This window comes from Pteropus alecto, unplaced genomic scaffold (genome assembly GCF_000325575.1).
Source record: "Pteropus alecto unplaced genomic scaffold, ASM32557v1 scaffold104, whole genome shotgun sequence".
In the NCBI taxonomy this organism is placed as follows: Eukaryota; Metazoa; Chordata; class Mammalia; order Chiroptera; family Pteropodidae; genus Pteropus; species Pteropus alecto.
In genome coordinates, this window is record NW_006436664.1 from 2,706,971 (window position 1) to 2,727,712 (window position 20,742).

General features: G+C 32.1%; 1 protein-coding gene across 1 annotated transcript in view; it reads left to right on the forward strand.

Annotated features, from left to right (window-relative positions):
- The window catches only part of SEC23A (Sec23 homolog A, coat complex II component), a 46,925-nt gene that overhangs the window by 9,944 nt on the left and 16,239 nt on the right, over positions 1–20,742 (forward strand). The window contains exons 6-14 of the mRNA XM_006913458.3: positions 1–53; positions 2,153–2,311; positions 3,362–3,477; positions 8,117–8,240; positions 9,803–9,883; positions 10,987–11,076; positions 12,263–12,369; positions 14,643–14,796; positions 20,415–20,492. The exon at positions 1–53 is cut by the window's left edge and continues 101 nt beyond it. Coding sequence (XP_006913520.1) covers positions 1–53; positions 2,153–2,311; positions 3,362–3,477; positions 8,117–8,240; positions 9,803–9,883; positions 10,987–11,076; positions 12,263–12,369; positions 14,643–14,796; positions 20,415–20,492 — 962 coding nt within the window. The remainder of the gene's footprint in view (positions 54–2,152; positions 2,312–3,361; positions 3,478–8,116; positions 8,241–9,802; positions 9,884–10,986; positions 11,077–12,262; positions 12,370–14,642; positions 14,797–20,414; positions 20,493–20,742) is intronic.

A 20,742-nucleotide genomic window follows, 5' to 3' on the forward strand; every position in this document is an offset into this window, starting at 1 on the left:
AAAGAGACCTTTCCTCTGGGGTGGCACTTTCCATAGCCGTAGGGCTACTTGAGGTAGGGACAGCTTTGTTTTGGAATGTAGATGTGTATGTGTGTGTATGGAATGATATGTACAAGGTAATGTTGCATGAAAAAAATCAGGTTATAGGAGAGTGAGTACATGAATTTATTTATTTAAAGTTTGATCTTCAGTGCGTCCTTTTGTCTATAGAGAGGCTTCTGGAAGGATGCTCACACAAATGTTAACTGGTAGTATAAGGGAAATTTTACTTTTAAATAGAATTTGAAAATTTTACGCATACATATTTTAGCTTTATAATTAGTTTTTTTAAAAAATTGAAATGCTATCAAATTTACAGAAGAGTTGCAAAGAGCTCCCCGCCCCGCCCCTCCTTCCCCGCCCCCGCCGGAACTGATTATTTGAGATTAAGTTGCTGCTAACATGGTATTCTCTATCCCTTGAATATTTTGGTTGTATTTCTTATAAACCAGGACATTCTTCTATATAACCACAATACAACTATTAAAATCTAAATGTTAACCCTGACACATTACTGCCGTGTAATTCTTGGACCTCATTCAAGTTTTGCTGATTATTTCAATATTTCTTTTACTAAAAGGATTTACTTCAGAGGCATACATTTAGTGGTTATGTCTATTTAGTCTCCTTCAGTCTGGAATAGTTCCTTAGCCTTTTCTTGACTTTCATGACCTTGACACTATGGAAGTTTCAGGCTAGTTATTTTATAGAATGTCTCTCAATTTAGGTTTGTCTTGACGTATCCTCACAATTAAATTCTGGTCTTTGCATATATCACAGAAGTAATGCTGTGTTCTTGTTGTATCCTATCAGGTGGGATATGATTTTCATTTGCTCTGTTACTGATGATAATCACTTTGATCACTCATTAAGGTTTTATCTATTAGATTTCTACGCTGTAAAATTATTCTCATTTCCCTTCTCTTTGTGATTAATAAACATTAGATGTGAGGATCTTTGAAACCATGCAAATATTTCATACTCATCAAACTTTCAATTTATTTATTAATATCAACATGGACTCATGGTTTCCTGTTTTATACAGTGTGTTATTTATATCTTATTCTTTTATATCTGTTATATCTTTTATTCTTTTAACTTTCTACTTTGACATAAATCCAAGTATAAGGAAAAGTTATGAAGAGAGGGTCAAAGATTAATTGAACTTTTACCCAGATTCCTCAAACATGTATTACATTTATTATATTTGCTTTATCCTTCTCTCTCCAAACTTACATAGGTCTCTATATGTCTATCTATCAAACACATATAAATTTTATTTAATTTTTTTTGCGAATTTTTATGAGTTTATTTGAGCCTCAAATGACAATTTGCTGAGAAGCAAGATATCAAATATTTTCTTTTACATATATAAATTTAAAAAAACCATTTAAAAGTCAGTTACAAGCACAATGTCCCTTCTAAATATTTCAGTGTGTATTTTTTAATTATAGGAAACCTTGTTAACTGCAGTTCAGTTAACAATCTGGAAATTAACATTGATGTAATACAATTTTCTGATCTGTAAACTGTGTTCAAATTTCACCAGTTATCCCAATAATACCCTTTATAGCAAAAGAAAATCCTAGATTATGCATTACATTCAGTTGTCTAGTGTCTTTAGTGTCCTTTAAAGTAGAATACTTTTCTTGTATTTCATGATATTTTTTAATAGTATAGGCTAGTAATTTGGTAGAATGACTCAAAATTTAGGTTTATCTGGTCTTTTCTCCTGAGTAGATTTAGGTTATGCACTTTTCTAGGAATGTTACAGAGTTGATTTGTGTTCTGCTTGTGTAACACATCAGGAAGCCCTGGATGTTGATTTGTTTTATTATTGCTAATGTTAGTTAGCTTTGATCACTTGGTTAAGGTGGTTTCTGCCAGGTTTTACTTTAAAATTTGGAAGGCACTATTATTTAGAAGAGATTTTTAAAAGGAAGTTTTTCAAACAAATATCTTGTTTTAAATTTCATTTTAAACACTTGATTATTTTATTTCTTGGAAAATGTATGATTTCCTGCTTTCTAGAAAGTGTATATCAAAATTTATCATCAGAAACGTACATATTTTTTCCTTTAAACTCTTTTGACAAGTTACTTTTTTCTGATAGTGTACTTTTCCCAACACTGGTGCTCGTATCATGATGTTCATTGGCGGTCCAGCCACTCAGGGGCCTGGAATGGTGGTCGGAGATGAATTGAAGACACCTATAAGATCATGGCATGACATTGAAAAAGACAATGCCAAATATGTTAAAAAGGGAACTAAGGTAATTTTGGTTCTTAAGTCTTTTTGCCTTATTAGAAAAGTTCATTTGATGGAAGAGTATAAATATTTTATGGTATGAAATCTGATATTGTGAAGTCATACTTTATAACTGCTATTCAGAATTAGAGAAATAGCCTCTTTTTCTTTCTTGATAATTTGTTTTAATATTTCTTGATAATAAAATGTTTAAAAACTGAATAGTAGACAACAGTAGGTATCTCTTTAAAGAGTATTCCTGAGAAGAACTTTATGTACCTTCTTTAATATTCATGTTAAAGAATGTCTTTCCCTTCAGGAAAAATTTCTTGCATTTTCTAATTTTTCATTTTCAGGAGGCTATAGTTTAGATATGTATATTTTTCATAGCTTGAATACTCTATCATTTTTTGAGTTGTTTCATGTAACTTTGTGTTTGTGCCAGTACATTTTTTACTAATGTTGATTTTTGACTTCTTTGTATTGGTTTTGCTTGTTAATGTTCCCTATCCTTTTAAAAAATTCTTCACAGTTCATAATTTTAATTTAGTCGTGCTATATATTTTCTCATATTTCTCTTTGGTAGTTATTATTTATTATATTTTTAAAGTATAATTAATAACATAATTTTTCTATTAATAGACGCTTTTTCCCTGCCACTTAATTTCCCTTTTGAGCTTATTGCTTTTGTTATTGTCTATTTTTGATGTTTTTGTTACTTGGGTGTGGATTTAGCCAGGAAAAAGAGTTCTGTGTTGTTCTACCAAATTTATGTACGAAGAGCAAGATGTTCAGCATGCCTTTCTTCAAGCTTAGCATAATTTAGTTTACAGTATCCTATGGATAAGGAGGACTGCTATATTTAGAAAGAATGGCTTTCTAAAAAATATTAGACTTACAGAAATTATTGTATCACTTTATGAGACATTATAGCAAATTAAATGATAACATCACATTTAAATTATGGATTATTCTTTTAGTATTTCTTAGATTATTTTTATCTGTTAATGGGAAAAATGGATAGGATGATTAAGTTTGTACTTTGATTTTATTTGATTAAAAAAATCTTTTGTAGCATTTTGAAGCATTGGCTAATCGAGCTGCAACGACTGGTCATGTTATTGATATCTATGCATGCGCATTAGATCAGACAGGTCTCTTGGAGATGAAATGCTGTCCCAACCTTACTGGGTATGTATTTAAGTTTTCAGTTTTTGCACTTGTAAACTAATAATGACAGTTTAGAAATATAAACTGTCATTACAAATACAATGACAGTTTAGAAAAAAAAAACAGTCATCATCATCTTCCCACTCTTGGGTAATACTTTTTGATACTCTTTTCAGTAAAGTTCACTTTAATTTTTTTCCAAAATATAGTTATAAAATTTTTTTCCAAAATATAGTTACAGTTCTGTTTGAAAAGCTTATCTTGATATCCTGCAGTCATTGAATTATTTTGGAGCTTTTTTGAGGTATAATTCACATACTATAAAATTTACCCACTTAAGTGCACAATTAAAAATTTTTTTAGTATATTGACAGGTTGAGCAGCCATCGCCATAATTTAATTTTAGACATTTACATTATTCTAGAAAGATCTTAGGGGGAAACCATTTCATCTTTCACTATTTGGTATGATGTTAGCTCTGGGTTTTTGTAAATGCCTTTATCAGGTTAAAGAATTTCCTATCTGTTCCTAGTTTGTTGAGTTTTTTCATGAAAATATATTTGTTACATGCTATTCCTGTATCTTTTGAGATGATCACATGATTTTTGTCCTTTATTCTTGTAATATGGTTTGTTATAGTGATTTTTTTGTTTGTTAAACCAACCTTGCATTCCTGGGATGACTCTAACTTTTGAATAATCTTTTTTATCTATTGCTGGATTTGATTTGCTAGTATGTCAACTCATTGTCAGGTTTGAATAATCTTTTTTATCTATTGCTGGATTTGATTTGCTAGTATGTCAACTCATTGTATTCAATTCATTTATCTAATAAATATTAATGGACTCCCACTGAGTATCAAACTGTTCAAAGTACTAGAGATAAAATAGTGAACCAAACATAAAAATTTGCCCTCATGGAACTTATCTTCTAGTGCAGGACTATTTAGTGTAATTTTTTATTGGACATATTCTCTACATTGTGCCATTGAAATGTGGTGAGAGTGACTGAGGAATTGAGCTTTGAATTTTGTTTAATTTAAATTTAAATAGCCACATGTTAGATGTACAGTTCCAGTGAGAGAAAATGAGATAAGTAAAGTAGATAGTATGTCAGATGTTGATAATTGTTAGGCAGAAAAATAAGTCAGGAAATTAGAAGAGGGGTTTGCAGTTCTAAATAAGGTGAGGGGGGAAGGCCTCATTGAAGGTGATATTTTAGCAAAAACTTAAGGAAATGCGAGAGAGAGCCATGTACATATGAAGGAAGAGTATTCCAAGCAGAGGGAATAACAAGTACAAAGTTGAGAACGTAACCTGGGATGTTAGAGAAGTAGCAAGGAGGCCAAAGTAGCTGGAGTGGGGTAAGTAATGAGGATAGACTGAGAGTGTCTTTTGACTATTTTTAGGTTTTCAGATTTTACTTTGAGTAAGATGGGAAGTCATTGGAAAGTTTTCAGCAGAGTGATATGATCTGACTTAATGTTTTAAAAGGATCATCTGGGGAGTGCCTCCATAGCGTAGTGGTTAGCACGTCTGCTTTACACGCAAAAAGTCCTGGGTTTGCACCCCAGGTGGAGCCACATACCATATCCCCGGTGCACCAGGCCCGGGATGAGCTGTGAGCGCATGGGAGGAGATGCCCTGGCTTCAGAGATCCAGTTCTAAAGGGGAGACGGCAACATCCATAGGTCAGGGGTGGAAGTCGGGGAGGGAATCTCTGAAGAGGGGAAAAAAAAGGATCATCTGACTTTAGTTGTCTTCAGTAGAGTACAGCAGGTCCTCCAATACATTGTTTCTTTCAATGTTTTGTGTTATAATATAGATGAGGAAAAAGAAAGACTCCTGGTCAGGGCCACTGTCTGTAGAGTTTGCACGTTCTCCCCATGTCTCCCCATGTCTCCCCATGTCAGCATGGGTTTTCTCCAGGGACTGCAGTTTCCTCCCACATCCCAAGGATGTGCAGTTAGGTGAATTAGTGTGGCTAAAATGTCCCAGTCTGAGTGTGTACGTGCGTATGTGCGTACGTGCGTGTGTGCGTGCATGCGTGTGTGTGTGTGTGTGGCCCAGCAGTGGAAGGGTGTCCTGTCCATGGTTGTTTCCCTTCTGCCTTGTACCCTGAGCTGCTGAGATAGACTCCAGCTACCCATGACCCTGAACTGGAATAAGGAGGCCGGAATATAATTCTTACTTGTTTTTACTAATCTTTCTTAAATGTATGTATAGCTTACCTTTATTTTAGTGTTTAACATTAGAAGTGTTATGGGTCTTTAGTTAGAAGTTTGGTGATGTTTTTGTGACCAGAAATATTCCCCAAGAGCTTAACTATTGTCTATATCAATTAGTCTATGGTAAAATTGGTTTTGTTACAGTCATTTGCTTAAAGTCACAGTTTCTAAGAACCTATCAGTGACATTAAGTGAGGCTTTACCATATAGGGATACAGGAATACCAAGTGGTAGGATCATAGATAGTGAGAAGTGGTTGGATTTTGGATACATTAAGAAGGTAGAGGATTTGCTGATAGATTGGATCTGGGGTTTGAGAAAACCAAAGGAGTCTACTAGAAGAATTGAGTTGCCCTTTATTGAAATGGGTAAGACTGTGGGAGAAAGAGTATTTTGGAAAAGGTTCAGCTTTGAACGTGTTTGATTTAAAATGCCAGTAGACATCCATGAGGAGATATTGAGTAGGCTGTTGGGTATATTACAACCTCGCATGTGGCTATTTTACAACCTCGCATGTGGGTATTTTACAACCTTGCATGCAGGAGATAGGTCTGGCTTGAAGGTATAAATTTGGGAATTGTCAGAGCATTATTGGTTTTTTAAAGCAATAAAAATAGTTGATATTGTAAGTAAGATTGTGTAGTATGACACTGCAGGTCATTGGTGACCTTCATAAGAGCAGTGAAAGTCGACTTAGAGTGAATTAGAAAGAGGACAAGTGGAGGGAATTGGAAGCAGTTGATACAGACCAGAGTTGCTCAAACGTTCACATGTACAGATCAGCTGGGTATATTGTTGAAACACAAATTCTGGATTTAGTATGCATAGGATGGGACTTGAAATTCTCCTTTTCAAACAACATACTTAGTGATGCTGATATTGCTGGACTAAGGGCCACGCTGAATAATGTAGATATAGAGAGCACTTTCATAGAGGTTTGCTATAAAAGGAGGCAGATAAGTGGGGTGTTGTAAGTTGTTGTTAGCCTAGGATGCATTATCAGGTTTAGTGATAACACAGATCATCACAGATGACATGTTCATAAAAGAAAATCCAAAAAGATCTAAATACAAAGTACAAACTGTTAGAATTAATATATTCAGTTGTCAAGACTTCTTGGTCAAGGTCAATGTACAAAATTCAACTATGTTTTTGTTTACCAGTAACGAATAAATAGAATACAAAATTTAAAAAGGTTACAATCTATAATAGCATTAGAGATCATATAAATCATGACTTTAACATTATCTAAAATAAAATAACCATTAATTATAGGACATCAGTTTTACTTTCGCCTATTTTAATTTTCGATTGTACTGTATTGTTTAAAAACTACTTGAATGTTTTAAAATATGAGAAAATGTATACAAATATTTATATGCATGTGTGTTATGGTTATATCCCCCTTTTTATATAAATATCAGAAAATTTCACATACTTTTACTCACTTTCCATTTTTTATTATATCCTGGAAATCAGTCTATAGCAATGTATGACTCCATTGTGTGAGTGTACTGTATTTTATTCAGCTAGTCTCTTAATAGATGATTCCAATCTTTTATTATTATAATGTTTCATTGAATAGCCTTGTACATATATTTTGCTTTTTGTTATTGTTTTGCCAGAATATCTGTGGGATAGATTCCCAATAGTGGATTGGTTAGATTAAAGAGAAAAAAATGTGATTTTGTTAGATATTGGCAAGTTCCCCTGCCTTGGGATTGTACCATTTTGCATTCTCATCAGCAGTAAATGAGAGTACCTATTTTTCCACAGCCTTACGAACAGGATATGTTGTTAAACTGTGATTTTTGCTGATCTGTTAGAGAAGAAATAATAGAATAGTTTTTGACAGTTTATATTTTTTAAAACTTTTTTTAAAAAATTATGTGCTTATTGACAAAACATTAAATAGTATATTAGTACAAAAAGTGAAAATGTTCCCTTAATAGTCTTCTATTCTCATTCATTGGGTGTAAAACTAAGTTTGATATAACACACAGACAATATATACATATGTAGACATATAAATATATGTATTTGTTTTTAAGAATGAGAATGCATTCTGTAAACTGTCAGTTATCTTCACCAGTATGAAGAACTGGGTGCCTGGGGTAGTAGAGACACATTTCTTACTGTGTACCCTTTTGCCTCTTGAATTTTTTAATGTGTGGAGGTATTACCTGTCTAAAAAAGATTTTTAAAATTACTGAGGACAAATGCCAGGTTTTAGGAGCACTCAGGTATTCTCAGGATTGAGATTATTTGTGTGGTGGGGATATATGAGTTTTAAAAATTAGTGGTAATGTAGCACATTTTGGGAAATATCTTTAAAATCTGTTAGTAGTACTGAGAGGTAATTTACTCTTTTAGTTTTAACACATAGACTCACTGCTTGTATCACATACATTGTTTTTTGTTCTTTCCATGCAGAGGATACATGGTAATGGGTGACTCTTTTAACACTTCCTTATTCAAGCAAACTTTTCAAAGAGTTTTTACCAAAGATATGCATGGACAGTTTAAAATGGGCTTTGGTGGTACATTAGAAATAAAGGTAAGAACCAAAACTTGACATGTGTATGTTATCAAGAACAGTTTGTAGGTTCGATCATAATTTTAAAATACCAGTAATCAATTTCAATATATCCTTTAAAAATAGTGGTTATTTTATATTGAAACCCAGAGTTAAAGATTTTGTTCATTAGAAAAACGTGTCATTATTAAATGTGCAATTAAATTTACTTGAACATTTCTGAATAATTGTTAGAAAAGATACATAGGTAAATTTTGCTTTAACTATTTGTTCATTTAGGGTTTAACGTTTAAATGTATTTGATTTTTTTAAATGCTAAATTTGGTTATGTTAGTGCTAGTTTTTTTTTTAATTGCAGGAATTGGTATCTAACTTAAGAGAAACATGTTCTCTTCTATTTGGATGTTTCTGATATTTATATAAATATCAGAAAATTTCAGAAATATCAGTAATTATTTTATGGTTAGTAGGTTGTTGATATTATTCAGTCCTATCATTCATTTCAAATTTGAATTTTAAAAACCCAAAAGCTTAGTATTAGTTACAAGTATATTGATTAATCTTGTTATTTTATTGAATGCTTGTTAATCTTGTTAATCTTGTTATTGAATGCTTGCTATATATGTCCAGCATTACGCTAAAAAACTGTAGAGATGTCAAGGGATATCCAAGGCACTGGTCTTACAAAGAAACTTAGTCTTAATAGAAAGACAAGGTTAACACATGTGATAGAATGAAATAACATTAGATAACATTATAAAAGTGCTATGAAGGTTTAGGGAAGAAAAAAATGAATGTATGCAAGACAGAATTTATCCTAGAAGATAAATGGTTTTACAGTGACTTACACTGGTTTTTGAAAGATGGCAGAATTTAAGCTGGTTGAAGAGAGTGCATTTTAGCCAGAAGCCCGGTGTTAGGAGAAGCTCAGAGGTGAGAATCAGCATGGTGTGTTGGGGAAAATGGACCAGTGAGAGTGGATGGTTTGCATTGGAAGGTAAGGGAAATAGTTTAAAGTCTGCGTGTTGCTTGTAGTTTGGAGATACGTGTATAGGCAGAAGCAGCCATCGTAGGTTAATGAAGAACAACGTTTTGTATAGAATTTTTCTGACAGTGGCATTCAGGATTTGTGAGGAAAAAGAATCTTAAGTAAGAAAACTGAGTTAGGCTTTCTAATTTTTTTAGATAAAAGGTAATGATAGCTTAAATTTTGATGTTAGTGGAGATTGAAAAACAGATTTTCTAAGAGAGAAGAAATAGAAGATGGTGTCTAAGATTTTGTATTAGGACATAGGAATTTGGGGTATGGTATGATTTAATTGAGTGTGAATTCCCAAATAGAGATAACCTCTGGGCAGCTGGAAATAGAGGATTAAAGTTAGGGCTAGATCAGGGCTAGCTTTTTGTTTAATAGTTAAAATTTGGAAGTTAACATAGATGTGCCCACTGATTATTTTTAACATTAGCATATTTTCATTGACTTTTGAATTTTAAATGTAGAACAGTATCTTTTTTCTTATATACTTATAGTTGAATGAGCTTATCTTGAGCACACCAAAGTGTACTATGTTCTTATTTTGCAGACCTCAAGGGAAATAAAGATTTCAGGAGCTATTGGACCCTGTGTGTCTCTCAATTCTAAAGGACCCTGTGTGTCTGAAAATGTAAGTCACATTTATTCTAAAAAGAAAGTATAGTTTAATTCTCAGGGCAGAACGAACTGAGACCTTGGGTAGCAGCATGTAGCATTCTTTTCAAAATTATCATGTAAACTGTTTTTCAGTAGAATGTGGTTTACCCTCCATTGTTATATTTCTTTTTGTGGTTGCTCTTTCTGAATACCCCTTTTTCTATTCTCCCCTAATTAAAACTTTTGTACTGTCACCAGTCTTCTATTTTTTTTCTTTTTTTTTTACTCCTGAGTTATTCCTTGCCCCAGTGTGCCTAAAAAAAAAAAGTTATGATTTGGCAATCTGGAGACTTCTGAAAGTCAAAATGAATTCTGAAATTTTTTTTTGTTAGAATTTACAGCAAAGTAACAAAATTAGCAAGTTTTAGTTCCTTTTTTTATTTTTCCATCTAGTGAATGTTTATTACACTTAAAAATGGTAGAATTATGTACTGTAGCTGTAGAGAGGATGATGGGACAAATAATACAAGTGATTAATCTGTATTTTTTATTTATTTAATTTCTAATTTTTTAATTTTAAAAATTAAAAAACATTTTTTATTATGGTGACATTGGTTAATGAACTCTAGTAAGTTTCAGGTGTACAATTCAACAGGTTAATCATCTTTAAAATGACAGAATTAAAAATTAATTTTAAGCAGTTTTCTTGGGAGTCAGACTGCTTAAATTATGCATTGCTGATCATAAAAACCTGTTTTCACATGTGCGTATATTATGTGTTGAACCAATTATCTCTTTACACAGATCAAACAGTTGTATAGAAGGATAATGTTGTAATTACTTCATTAAATGATAAATACTTTTAAAGTCTACGATATGAAGAACTCGTATCAATACTTTTATAATTTACTTAGCAAGAATTTGAATTATTTTATAATTTTGTGTAAAAATTGCTTAATTTTATTTTATGGTATATTTTATATGATCTTAAAAAATCTTATGCTTTTGACATTCAATGAATTAGAAACCTGAAATAGATTTTTTTCTTACTGGAGGTCCCCCCCTTTTTCACTGTAGTATGTATTATAGTAATAAATTGTATCGTCTAGCTTTCAAACATATGTTTTATTTTTATAGGAGATAGGAACAGGTGGCACTTGTCAATGGAAGATATGTGGACTTAGTCCCACTACAACCTTAGCCATATATTTTGAGGTTGTTAATCAGGTATGACTTTTTATATTTGAATATCGAAACAGTTTTGAACAAGTACTGAATTTAGGCCATGAATATTTCATAGTTTTTCTACCAATAGTAAATATGACCCAAAGCTTACTCTCTTTTGGAGTTTTTATTTGTCATTTTCTATTTCTCAAACCTATACTCCTTAGTACTCCTTAGTGAGAGGACATACTGTAATAGAGATGTCAGGGAAACCTGCAACTGTCCAGCCGTCAGCAGTGCAACTTTTAGTCTCAGTTTTATTTTTTTTTAAGTATAATATTGAAGCATAAATAAAATCTTAAATTTTGTTCTAGCTATGAATTTTTGTAATTCAATATCTAGCTCTTCCTAATTGTCACATTACACATATATGTAATGATATATGAGTCCTATAAGAAAGTTTATATATCAAAATCCATAGGGAAGATTGGAAGGTAAAGCTTCCAATATTCAGAAAAGTTTTTTTCTGCTACAGAAGGAAGCACTATTAAAGAATGATTAAATATGTAAATTACTGACTTATATACCAATAGTTATTAGGCATAAAACGAACCACAAACCATAAATAGTTAACCATCCTAAGACAAGTGCAGAAATTTTTTGTTTAATAGTTAAAATTTGTGAAAAAGGTAATGGCTCTTACTAACCAAAACAAAGAAAGAAAGAGTATCTATTGCCAAAGAGTATAAGGAAAGTTTCCTATTGACCACTTGCTATTTCTTTCTGAGGATCATTACTATATATTGGTCTGTCATTAATAGTTTACTATTGGTCATCTGTTCATGTGATTATCTTCCTAAAAGTTCTGTTTTCATCTTATATAGATAGGGGAGTAGGACTTAGCTCAGTTTCTCCATCCAATTACTATTAGGCAAAATTACCTCATTTATACCTTTATCTCAAATTCTTTACACTTCTCTTTTCATTTTGTGCTTTCATGTCCCTCTGAATTATATATTACTTGAAATCGATTTCCTAGCTAGACTCACTTATCCTTCATCATTTTTCCCCCTTTCCCAAATCTATTTATCTTTGATAAGGCAAATCACAACTGTTTTGTATGCACTGTAAAAGACATTATGCTTATTGATATTAGAATGAATTTTGTTAATGCTAGGATATGCATCAGTGATGTATGACGACAAGATAATAGATTTTTCTTAATTTTTACTCTTTTACTTTTACACAGCATAATGCTCCAATTCCTCAGGGAGGACGTGGTGCAATCCAGTTTGTGACTCAGTATCAGCATTCGAGTGGGCAGAGACGCATCCGAGTGACCACCATTGCGAGGAAGTAAGTCTTGTTAGAAATTTAATTTACGTATCAAAACTATTCTGGGTTGTGCTCCCAAACTGGGTTCCTATTTTGAGTGATATCCATGACTAGAAAATGAACGTTTAGGACTAAGAGCATTTTATTTCTTTTTAGCCCATCTTATTTGTTAAATATTCATTGTTAGGAAATGTAAAGCCATTTAAAAACTATTCCTAAGACACATTCTTAAAAATATTCTTTTATTTACCTTATTCCCCTGAGAGATGGAGAAAAACTATCAAACATTATCTTGTAAAAGGCAATTATAATATATATATGACCCATTATATATACATATATAAAATAGCACAATAATTAATAACATTACTTTTTAATTGATGCTAAAGTTCTAGCTACTTTTACCATTGTATATTTTTTTAAGTGTTATTTGTCATTTAATTCATTTATGAAACTTTTAGCATCTGCTTTGTAGACTGGGTACTTTTGGGAAAGGGTGTGGAATGCGAAAGACTTGAACATACTTGGTCTGCTAATGATGGTGTGGGATAGATCAGTCTTCAACTCTCTGGTGAAAGGCCAGTTTTTTTTCCCCCTCATCCTTTGGAGACTAGTACTTTTATTCAGTACAATAAAATGAATTACTAGGAAAATTAAAATTTAAAAAACTATTCAAAATACAAATCCCTATTTTTATTAGGTCCATCAGACTTAAAATTTAGGTAAATTGCTCAAAAGTTTCTAAACATTTACTCTCAGTTTTCTGTTCTTACCTTATGACAAACTGGCATTGGGTTTGCATACCACACTTGAGTAGCCCTGGTTGAGACCACAAAAGGTAAAGTCTAACAATTAAAATTATAGGGTAGTATTTTGTGTAACATAGTCATCTACTACATTTGTTGAGATAGTTTCTAAGAGGGAATAATTAGGCACCGACTTGAGATAATTCACAATTGTCAGTTATTTGGAAAATATTAAAAAGTTACTTGTCTATTTGAAAAAAATGAAAAATAGAGGAAAAAGAGAGAAGAATTTTGAACATGTTATTGCCTGAATTCCCTTGAGATCACTTCTTACATCTTTGAGTCATGTAAAAAGTGTTCCAGCTTTTCAAGAGGTTATGTATAAATGTTGCCAAATTTCCTTAAATTGGGATACTTTAGAACTAGGATAAGCTTAACTATTACAAAACTTCTGTGAAGTATTAAACAGACAAACAAAAACTATTGCTGGGTCTACCAATGATCAGTTTAATTGGATTGGATTTATAGAACATGTTAATTTAATAAATTACTGCTATTTTATATATAATATCAAATTGATCCCTTAGACTAAAGTTTTCACTTTTAATTGGTTTTAGGTATTAACATGGAGAAAAAGAATACATAGTAATTGTAAATTTAATATTTATCACTAATGAAGACAAATGAATGGATCTTGAAAATATCATGCTAAGTGAAATAAGAGGGAAGTTGAGAACCATATGATTTCACTCATATGTAGGATGTAAAGCTGAAAGCAATAAATGAACAAGACAAAAACTCAGAGACACAGGAAACAGTTTAGTGGTTACCAGAGGGAAAGGGGAGAGTAGAGAGGTAGAAAAGGGTAAAGCGTGTCAAATATATGGTGAGGGAAGGAGATCTGATTTTGGGTGGTGAACATACAATGCAACATACGGATGACGTATTGTCGAATTGTATACTTGAAACGTATATAATTTTATTAACTAATGTTACCTCAGTAAATTTAATTTAAAAAATTGATATAAAAAAACTAGCTCTTAATAGCCCATTAAAAAAACAACCAATGAGAAAAAGAATTCTGATATTCTTTTTCCATTTCAGTAAATGAGAATTACTTAGACTGGGCGATAACCTTTATTTTATATTTCCATATTTATGCTTTTACAAAATTAAATAAATGAATTTTTAAAGTCCGAATTGGTACTTGTGTATCTATGTACACATGCACATGCACAAACCTATGCTATGATTTTTATTTGTAAAAATCTTAATATTTTAAGGAATGTTTAGAGATCTACCTTTATAGTTACATTAGAAGATTTCATTAGGTTTGGGTATGTTTTTCTAAAAAACAATGACTGCTGTACTGAAACTTGCTATTAGTGATTTTTTTTAAAAAAAAACTAATTTTTCTAAGTAATATTGGAATTTCGAAATACTAGAGTAATTTACTGTACCTTTTAAATTTAAATATGTGTGATAGCCAACTATGATATTGTGAATATAATAATTTAGTGGCATTTCTTTGCTTTTTCATTTCTTTAGCTGGGCAGATGCTCAAACTCAAATCCAAAATATTGCTGCGTCTTTTGACCAGGAGGCAGCTGCCATTCTTATGGCCAGGCTGGCAGTATATAGAGCAGAAACAGAGGAAGGGCCAGATGTGCTTAGATGGCTAGACAGACAGCTCATTCGACTGGTAAGAAGTGAACATCGTTCTTTTCTAAATTTGTTTGCCTTTATTTGTAGTAAATATTTGTTGCTGATAATCTCTTTCAAAGTACTTAACAGTGTAACTGACTGTATGAGGGACTCCTGTTCAAGTTGCTGAGAAAGCCATAATAATGAATAGAATTTCTTTACCTCTTCCAGTAAACTAAAATGCCTTTTTTTCTGTAAAATAAAAGAGTGACAATTACGTAACTTATTCTTTTTCTTTTTGTTTTTTTTTTGGCTGTTATTACTATAACTGTTTTCTTACATATTTTCTTCATTGCTATGGTTTTAGTTTTCTATTTTCATTTTCATGGAAATTTTTAAGAGAAAAATTGGGATATAAAAATTATACATAATTATAGAAAAATATAGACAAGTCTTGATTATCTACATCTAGATTATCAAAGTGTATGTTAGTGAAGTTATTGATAACGGTGGGTTTTTAACATGTCAGGAAGCTATTATATTACGACCTAGAATGCTTAATTAAGTTCTTTTTCTAATGTTCCATTTTTATTCAAAAAACTATGGCTTATTATTTGCTTGAAAGTAGTTCTTCAATTCTTTAGCTGAGCTTTCAGCTCAAACACCCTGTTGAGAATTCTTTCTGCTAAGTCATTGGTTTTCTGTTTGTAGCAGGAGCCTTTTGTGCTGTTTGTCCAGATATTCATGTAGTTTTTAAAGCATTCTTGAGTGAACTAGTCTTTGTTTAGTAAAGTTAGCCAGTTTTATAGCATCATTCAGAGCTTTTTTCCCTTTCATTTCCAAGTGTGTTTTCACACTAGCATCCCTCTGAAGAAAGCAGTGTTGTTTGACATCAGCATGTCTTTTTTTTTTTTTTTTTTAAACAAGAGACATAAAACCTTTCATGGAGTAAACTATTGATTGTACACCACTAGTACAAATGCTAACAGTTTCTCAAACATAGACCAAGATAGGAAGATACAACATTAAATATATTTTGACCTTTGCTGGTTTAGGGCATTAGAAAAGTTTTCTTGAGTTTAACTACCATTTAGCAATTTGGTGAAATCTGTTGACTCATCAACCTGAATAGAGAAGCCATTAGTTTTCAACTAATTATGCAAACCTCTCAGCATCATGTGGCATGTCATCAATTCATTCACTTATATTGTTTTCGGATAGAATTTTTTCAGTTTCTCAGATTGCATCTTGTCCCAGCATTTTATTTAGTGTAATTTTATTACATATTGGCATTATTGGGTTCTCCCCCAACTGTGTGACTTTTCCTTTTCTGGGTAGGAAGTTGTCCTAAGAAATTGCATGCTTCCTGATCACTAAGTGTGACTAACAAACACTTTATTGTTTTGAGATTCTAAAAGCTGTTTGAAGAAATCAGCACCTTTATTTGTCAAATGACTGCGATCGTAGTAGAGTGCTTTTTAAGTTTTGCTGGAGCTGTTACTGCATTTGTAGGTTATTGCACCTGACACAAAATTGAATAGTACAACTTGGGATATCAGCCCAGGTAAAAACCACTGATAAGTAGCTTTCATTGTGAAGATGGACTTTTCTGTGTCCCTTGTTGCATGAGTATAGTGAAGTGACTACAGAAGATTATACTTCTTCAGAATTCTCTGTAGGCTTATGTCTAGAACCTTTCTCTTCTATCTCACACTTCAAAAACTGACATGTTTGTAAAACACAAATACTAATAAAATGTAAAATAGAATGGCCTTGTAAATAACTAAATGAGACAGTTGCAAGAAGTACAAAATTACAAAAACCTCACAGTATAATTCACTTCTAATCTACACATTCTTCAGTTTATAACATTTACAACAGCAGCAGTGCTGTTGGGACTAGAGGACAGGTGAGTCATAACATAATGGAAATTTTACTCTGATCTTCTGTAACAACAGTATAGCTTGTCCTCATAAGTGAGATGACAATCGTGTCCAAGAGGAAATTGGTGGAGGCATTTTGGCGGGGAAAGGATGATAATGTCAGACTACTGCCCTGCTTCCTGTGAAAAACAGCTTTCACCAATTATCTGTGGCCTCACTTGTGTCAAAAACTGAAAAAGAAGTTAATTCTAATGAACAGTTCTACTGCATACTGCCACATGGGACCAAAGAAATTGCTACAGGGTAACTTGGAAACTATCACTGTGGCTGGTATCTTATGGTATCCAAAGTTCAAAAACCAGTTAAAAAAAAAATCATAGTCTCTTATAGAACTCCTAGTGGTAAAAGTGGTGAGAATGTGATCTTTCTTTTTTTTAATTGATTAAATCAAATTAGTGTACAAGTGAAGCTTCAGGTGATGATAAATGAACTTTAGTTATACAAACTATTCTAAGTAGCTAATACAGTGTAGTCTCATTTTTTGTACTGATTCCATACTGTTGAATTTTAGCAACCTGATAGCAATACAAATAGAGAAAGGGTTAATGCCTTTAGGAACTATGCTTTTCTAAGTTTAATCTAGTGAAAAAATATATGAAATTATACTAACCAACCTCTTTGCCTTAATTTGGCATAGTATATATAATTGTTTGTTTGTTTGTTTGTTTGTTTTTTCCTAGAGGATTCAAAGTAATTTTAATTAAAAATAAACATCTATTTAAAAACCTTTTTAGATAATGGGCAATTTTATGGCCAAATTGGTGCTGATACCACATTTGCTTCTGACATCTTTAAAATAAGCCCTTGCTCCGCTTGGTCAGCATCACTTAAGCTACTAGCATCAACACATGATTTGCTGCCTCCATCTGTCTCTTGTTTGGGTCACTTTTGTGTCCACCTTCATGAGTCTGTTCCTTACCCTTTTGACTCTTGACCTTTGCTATTGAATGACATTCTCTTACAACTTAAAATTAGTATTTGATTCTTTTTCATCTTTGATCTTTGATTTACCCACTAAGCACTAATTATATTCTTCCTTTAGCTGTGCTGCCAGCCCAGTGGATAAATACTTCATCTGATTAGACTTGTCCCGGGAAATTTCTCTTGTTTCAGACTCTTGGGGCTTCCCTTGCATAATTTTCTTGCTACACCAGTGGGACCAAGAACTTTTGTTATTCTGTTTTTATTATTACCATTTTCTTAAAGAGCTTAAGCTTTGACTTTTAGAGCCCTCTATATGACTGCCTTGATGCACAAATAATTATTTTCTGAATTAAAGACAGGACTAGCCTTCTTGCAAGTGTTATTTTCCTCAAGAAAACTGTGTTATTGTTGCTTTATCTGCCCAATTGTATTCTTAATAACTCAAATGGAGGATCTTTGATAGATATCTTTTATGTTTCAGTCTTTTTTCTCATTTGTATTAGTGTTTTGGGTAGGTTGTAAATAAGGACTACTACTTATGATGAATTAATGCTAGAGCATTTGATAAGTGTTCAGAAATTTTTTAAAGAAGTAACCTAGAGATTAGAAATTTATGTTTGTATATGTTAATGCAAATTTTATGTTATCTATAGTGAAGTATAGACTATATTATTTGTTATATATATGATAGAATGTGAAAATTTTTATATGTAAGAGTTCTTACAAATCAATAAGATTTGGGCAAAATTGAGCAAAGGTCATGAATAAGGAATTAGCAAAAGGAGGAATGCAAGTAACTGATAAACATGTGAAAAAGTTGCCAGTCTTATAATGAAAGTCAACAAGACAACAATTTTGTATCTGTCAAACTGGTAAGAATTAGAAAAATAGCATACTGCTTAGAGTTGGTTAATATTCAGGTAACAGACATTTTCATAGCTTATAGGTTGGTGTACGAATCTGTACAACCTTTGTAAACATCCGGATAACCTAAGATATACAAGGCAGTTGGTAACATATATCAAAAGCTTAAAAACTATCTTTTACTCAGAAATTCTACCTCTAAGAATTTATCCTAAAGATATTATGGGACAAATGTAAATGCTAATAATGAGGGGATTGGTTAAGAAAGTTATGGTATGTATCTGAATATAGTGGAATGCTAATCAACCATTAAAAATGAGTAATAGAGTATATTTAATGAAATAAAAAATATTCATAACAAAAGCAAAAATTTTGGTCATAAGTATCAGATACATATCACTCTGGAAATTAACCTTTTGGACATCTCCAGTTACCCAACCATAAAAGTCAGCAATCTTTGTTGCCATCAGTAACTATAATTATCAGATTTTGTCCAATGCTTTAACAATCTTAGGCACAGTTTAAAATGTGTGTATTTAATATAATGTGATCAGTAGTTCTGAATAATGTATGACATTGGCTTTTTCACAAAATCTTTTCAATGTATTTGATATTCTAGATCTCTTCAAGTGTATTTGCTATTCTAGATCTGCACTGTTCAGGAGAACTTTCAGCAGTGGTGGAAATATCTATAATTTGCACTGCCTATTATGGAACTACTATACACGTATGGCTATCGAGCACTTGAAATATGGCTAGTTCAACTGAAGAAACGAATTTTTATTTAATTTTAACTACTACAAATTAGAGTTGTTAATATTCTAATGTGTGTAATAGCTAGTGGCTATCATATTGGACAGTGAGGATTATTATCTTAATCTATAAATTTCATCAGCAAAGTATAATTAAGGAGCACTGAAGACTGCCAAACTCTTACTCCCAGATACCAAGATCTGTTTTCTGAGGATTAGCATTTTTATCTTTTGGATAACTGTGGTTCTGGAATGATTTTTCCTGGAAGCCAAAAACGTGATCAAGTCATTTATGCCTTTTTGTGTGCTCTATAAGACATAGATAAATACATACATGATACAGTTCAACATTCCAGGCAGCAAAAATTTAGTATTACTTGTATCAGTGAACCCTTTGTTATCTTTTGTTTTTATTTTTGCCCTTAATCATATGCAACCGTTATGATAAACATTGTCAGGAGATAAACCAGTTGCATAAGTACTGTAAAATATTTTCAGGGCAGAGACTTTGCTCAAGAACAAGGAGAGGAAGCTAACATTTATTGAATACTTAGTGTCAGTCATTGTGTTCAAGCACTCTTTTATGTGGATTATCTCAGTTGTTCAGATGCCTTTGGTCACATTATTCTAGAGGACTTCTCTCTTGCCAGAGTATGTGTCTTTTTTACTTTATTTCCTTCTAATTTCTGCCTTTATGTTTATTATTTATTTGCCAGTCTGACTGTTGGTCTCTAATTTTCTTTTCCTCAGTCTTCCCCTCTATTTGGTATTTATTGTTTTTGATATGCCAAATTTTATACCAGCAACTTGCTTTGTAGCCACTATGATATGTTGATAATGCATCTTTCTGTCACTTGGCTGTTGTCTTTTTTCGGTAGAGTATTAAGGGGCATATGTTGAGCTCTTTTGGTCATTATCTAAGAGCTGTCAGAGACACTGAGTTTAAAAAAATCCAAACATATAAAGATGAGTTGTTACTGTATTGGAGCAGTGTATTTTTTACTTCTGAAATTCAAATGTATTTCTTTGATTGTAATCAGTCTCATGGTAAGTCTATAAGTAATATTCTAATATCGTATATAAAATATTTGCCTGCTAAAGGGTAATAGCTTTTTAAAATAGAATATGTATATAGGCAACAGTTTTAATTCTATGCCAAGAAGTAGATTACTAACATGTTTTATTTTATTTAGTGTCAGAAATTTGGAGAATATCACAAAGATGATCCAAGTTCCTTCAGATTTTCAGAGACTTTCTCCCTTTATCCACAGGTGAGTAGATATAGGTCTGTGTTCTTTATGTTGACAATAGCATTGAATCTCATTTTTCTTGTTATTTTGTTTTTTATTACTCATCTTATATAACCTGTTGTATTGGGTTATTCTTTTGGTTCAGTAAGTTTTGGGTTAGCTTAGAAATTAACTTTGTGCTGTGAGTAGCATTTTTATACTGGCCTTGCCATAGTCATTCGTTTGTGATGAATAGAAATTTCCACCAGACCCTATTGTGGAATAGAATTAG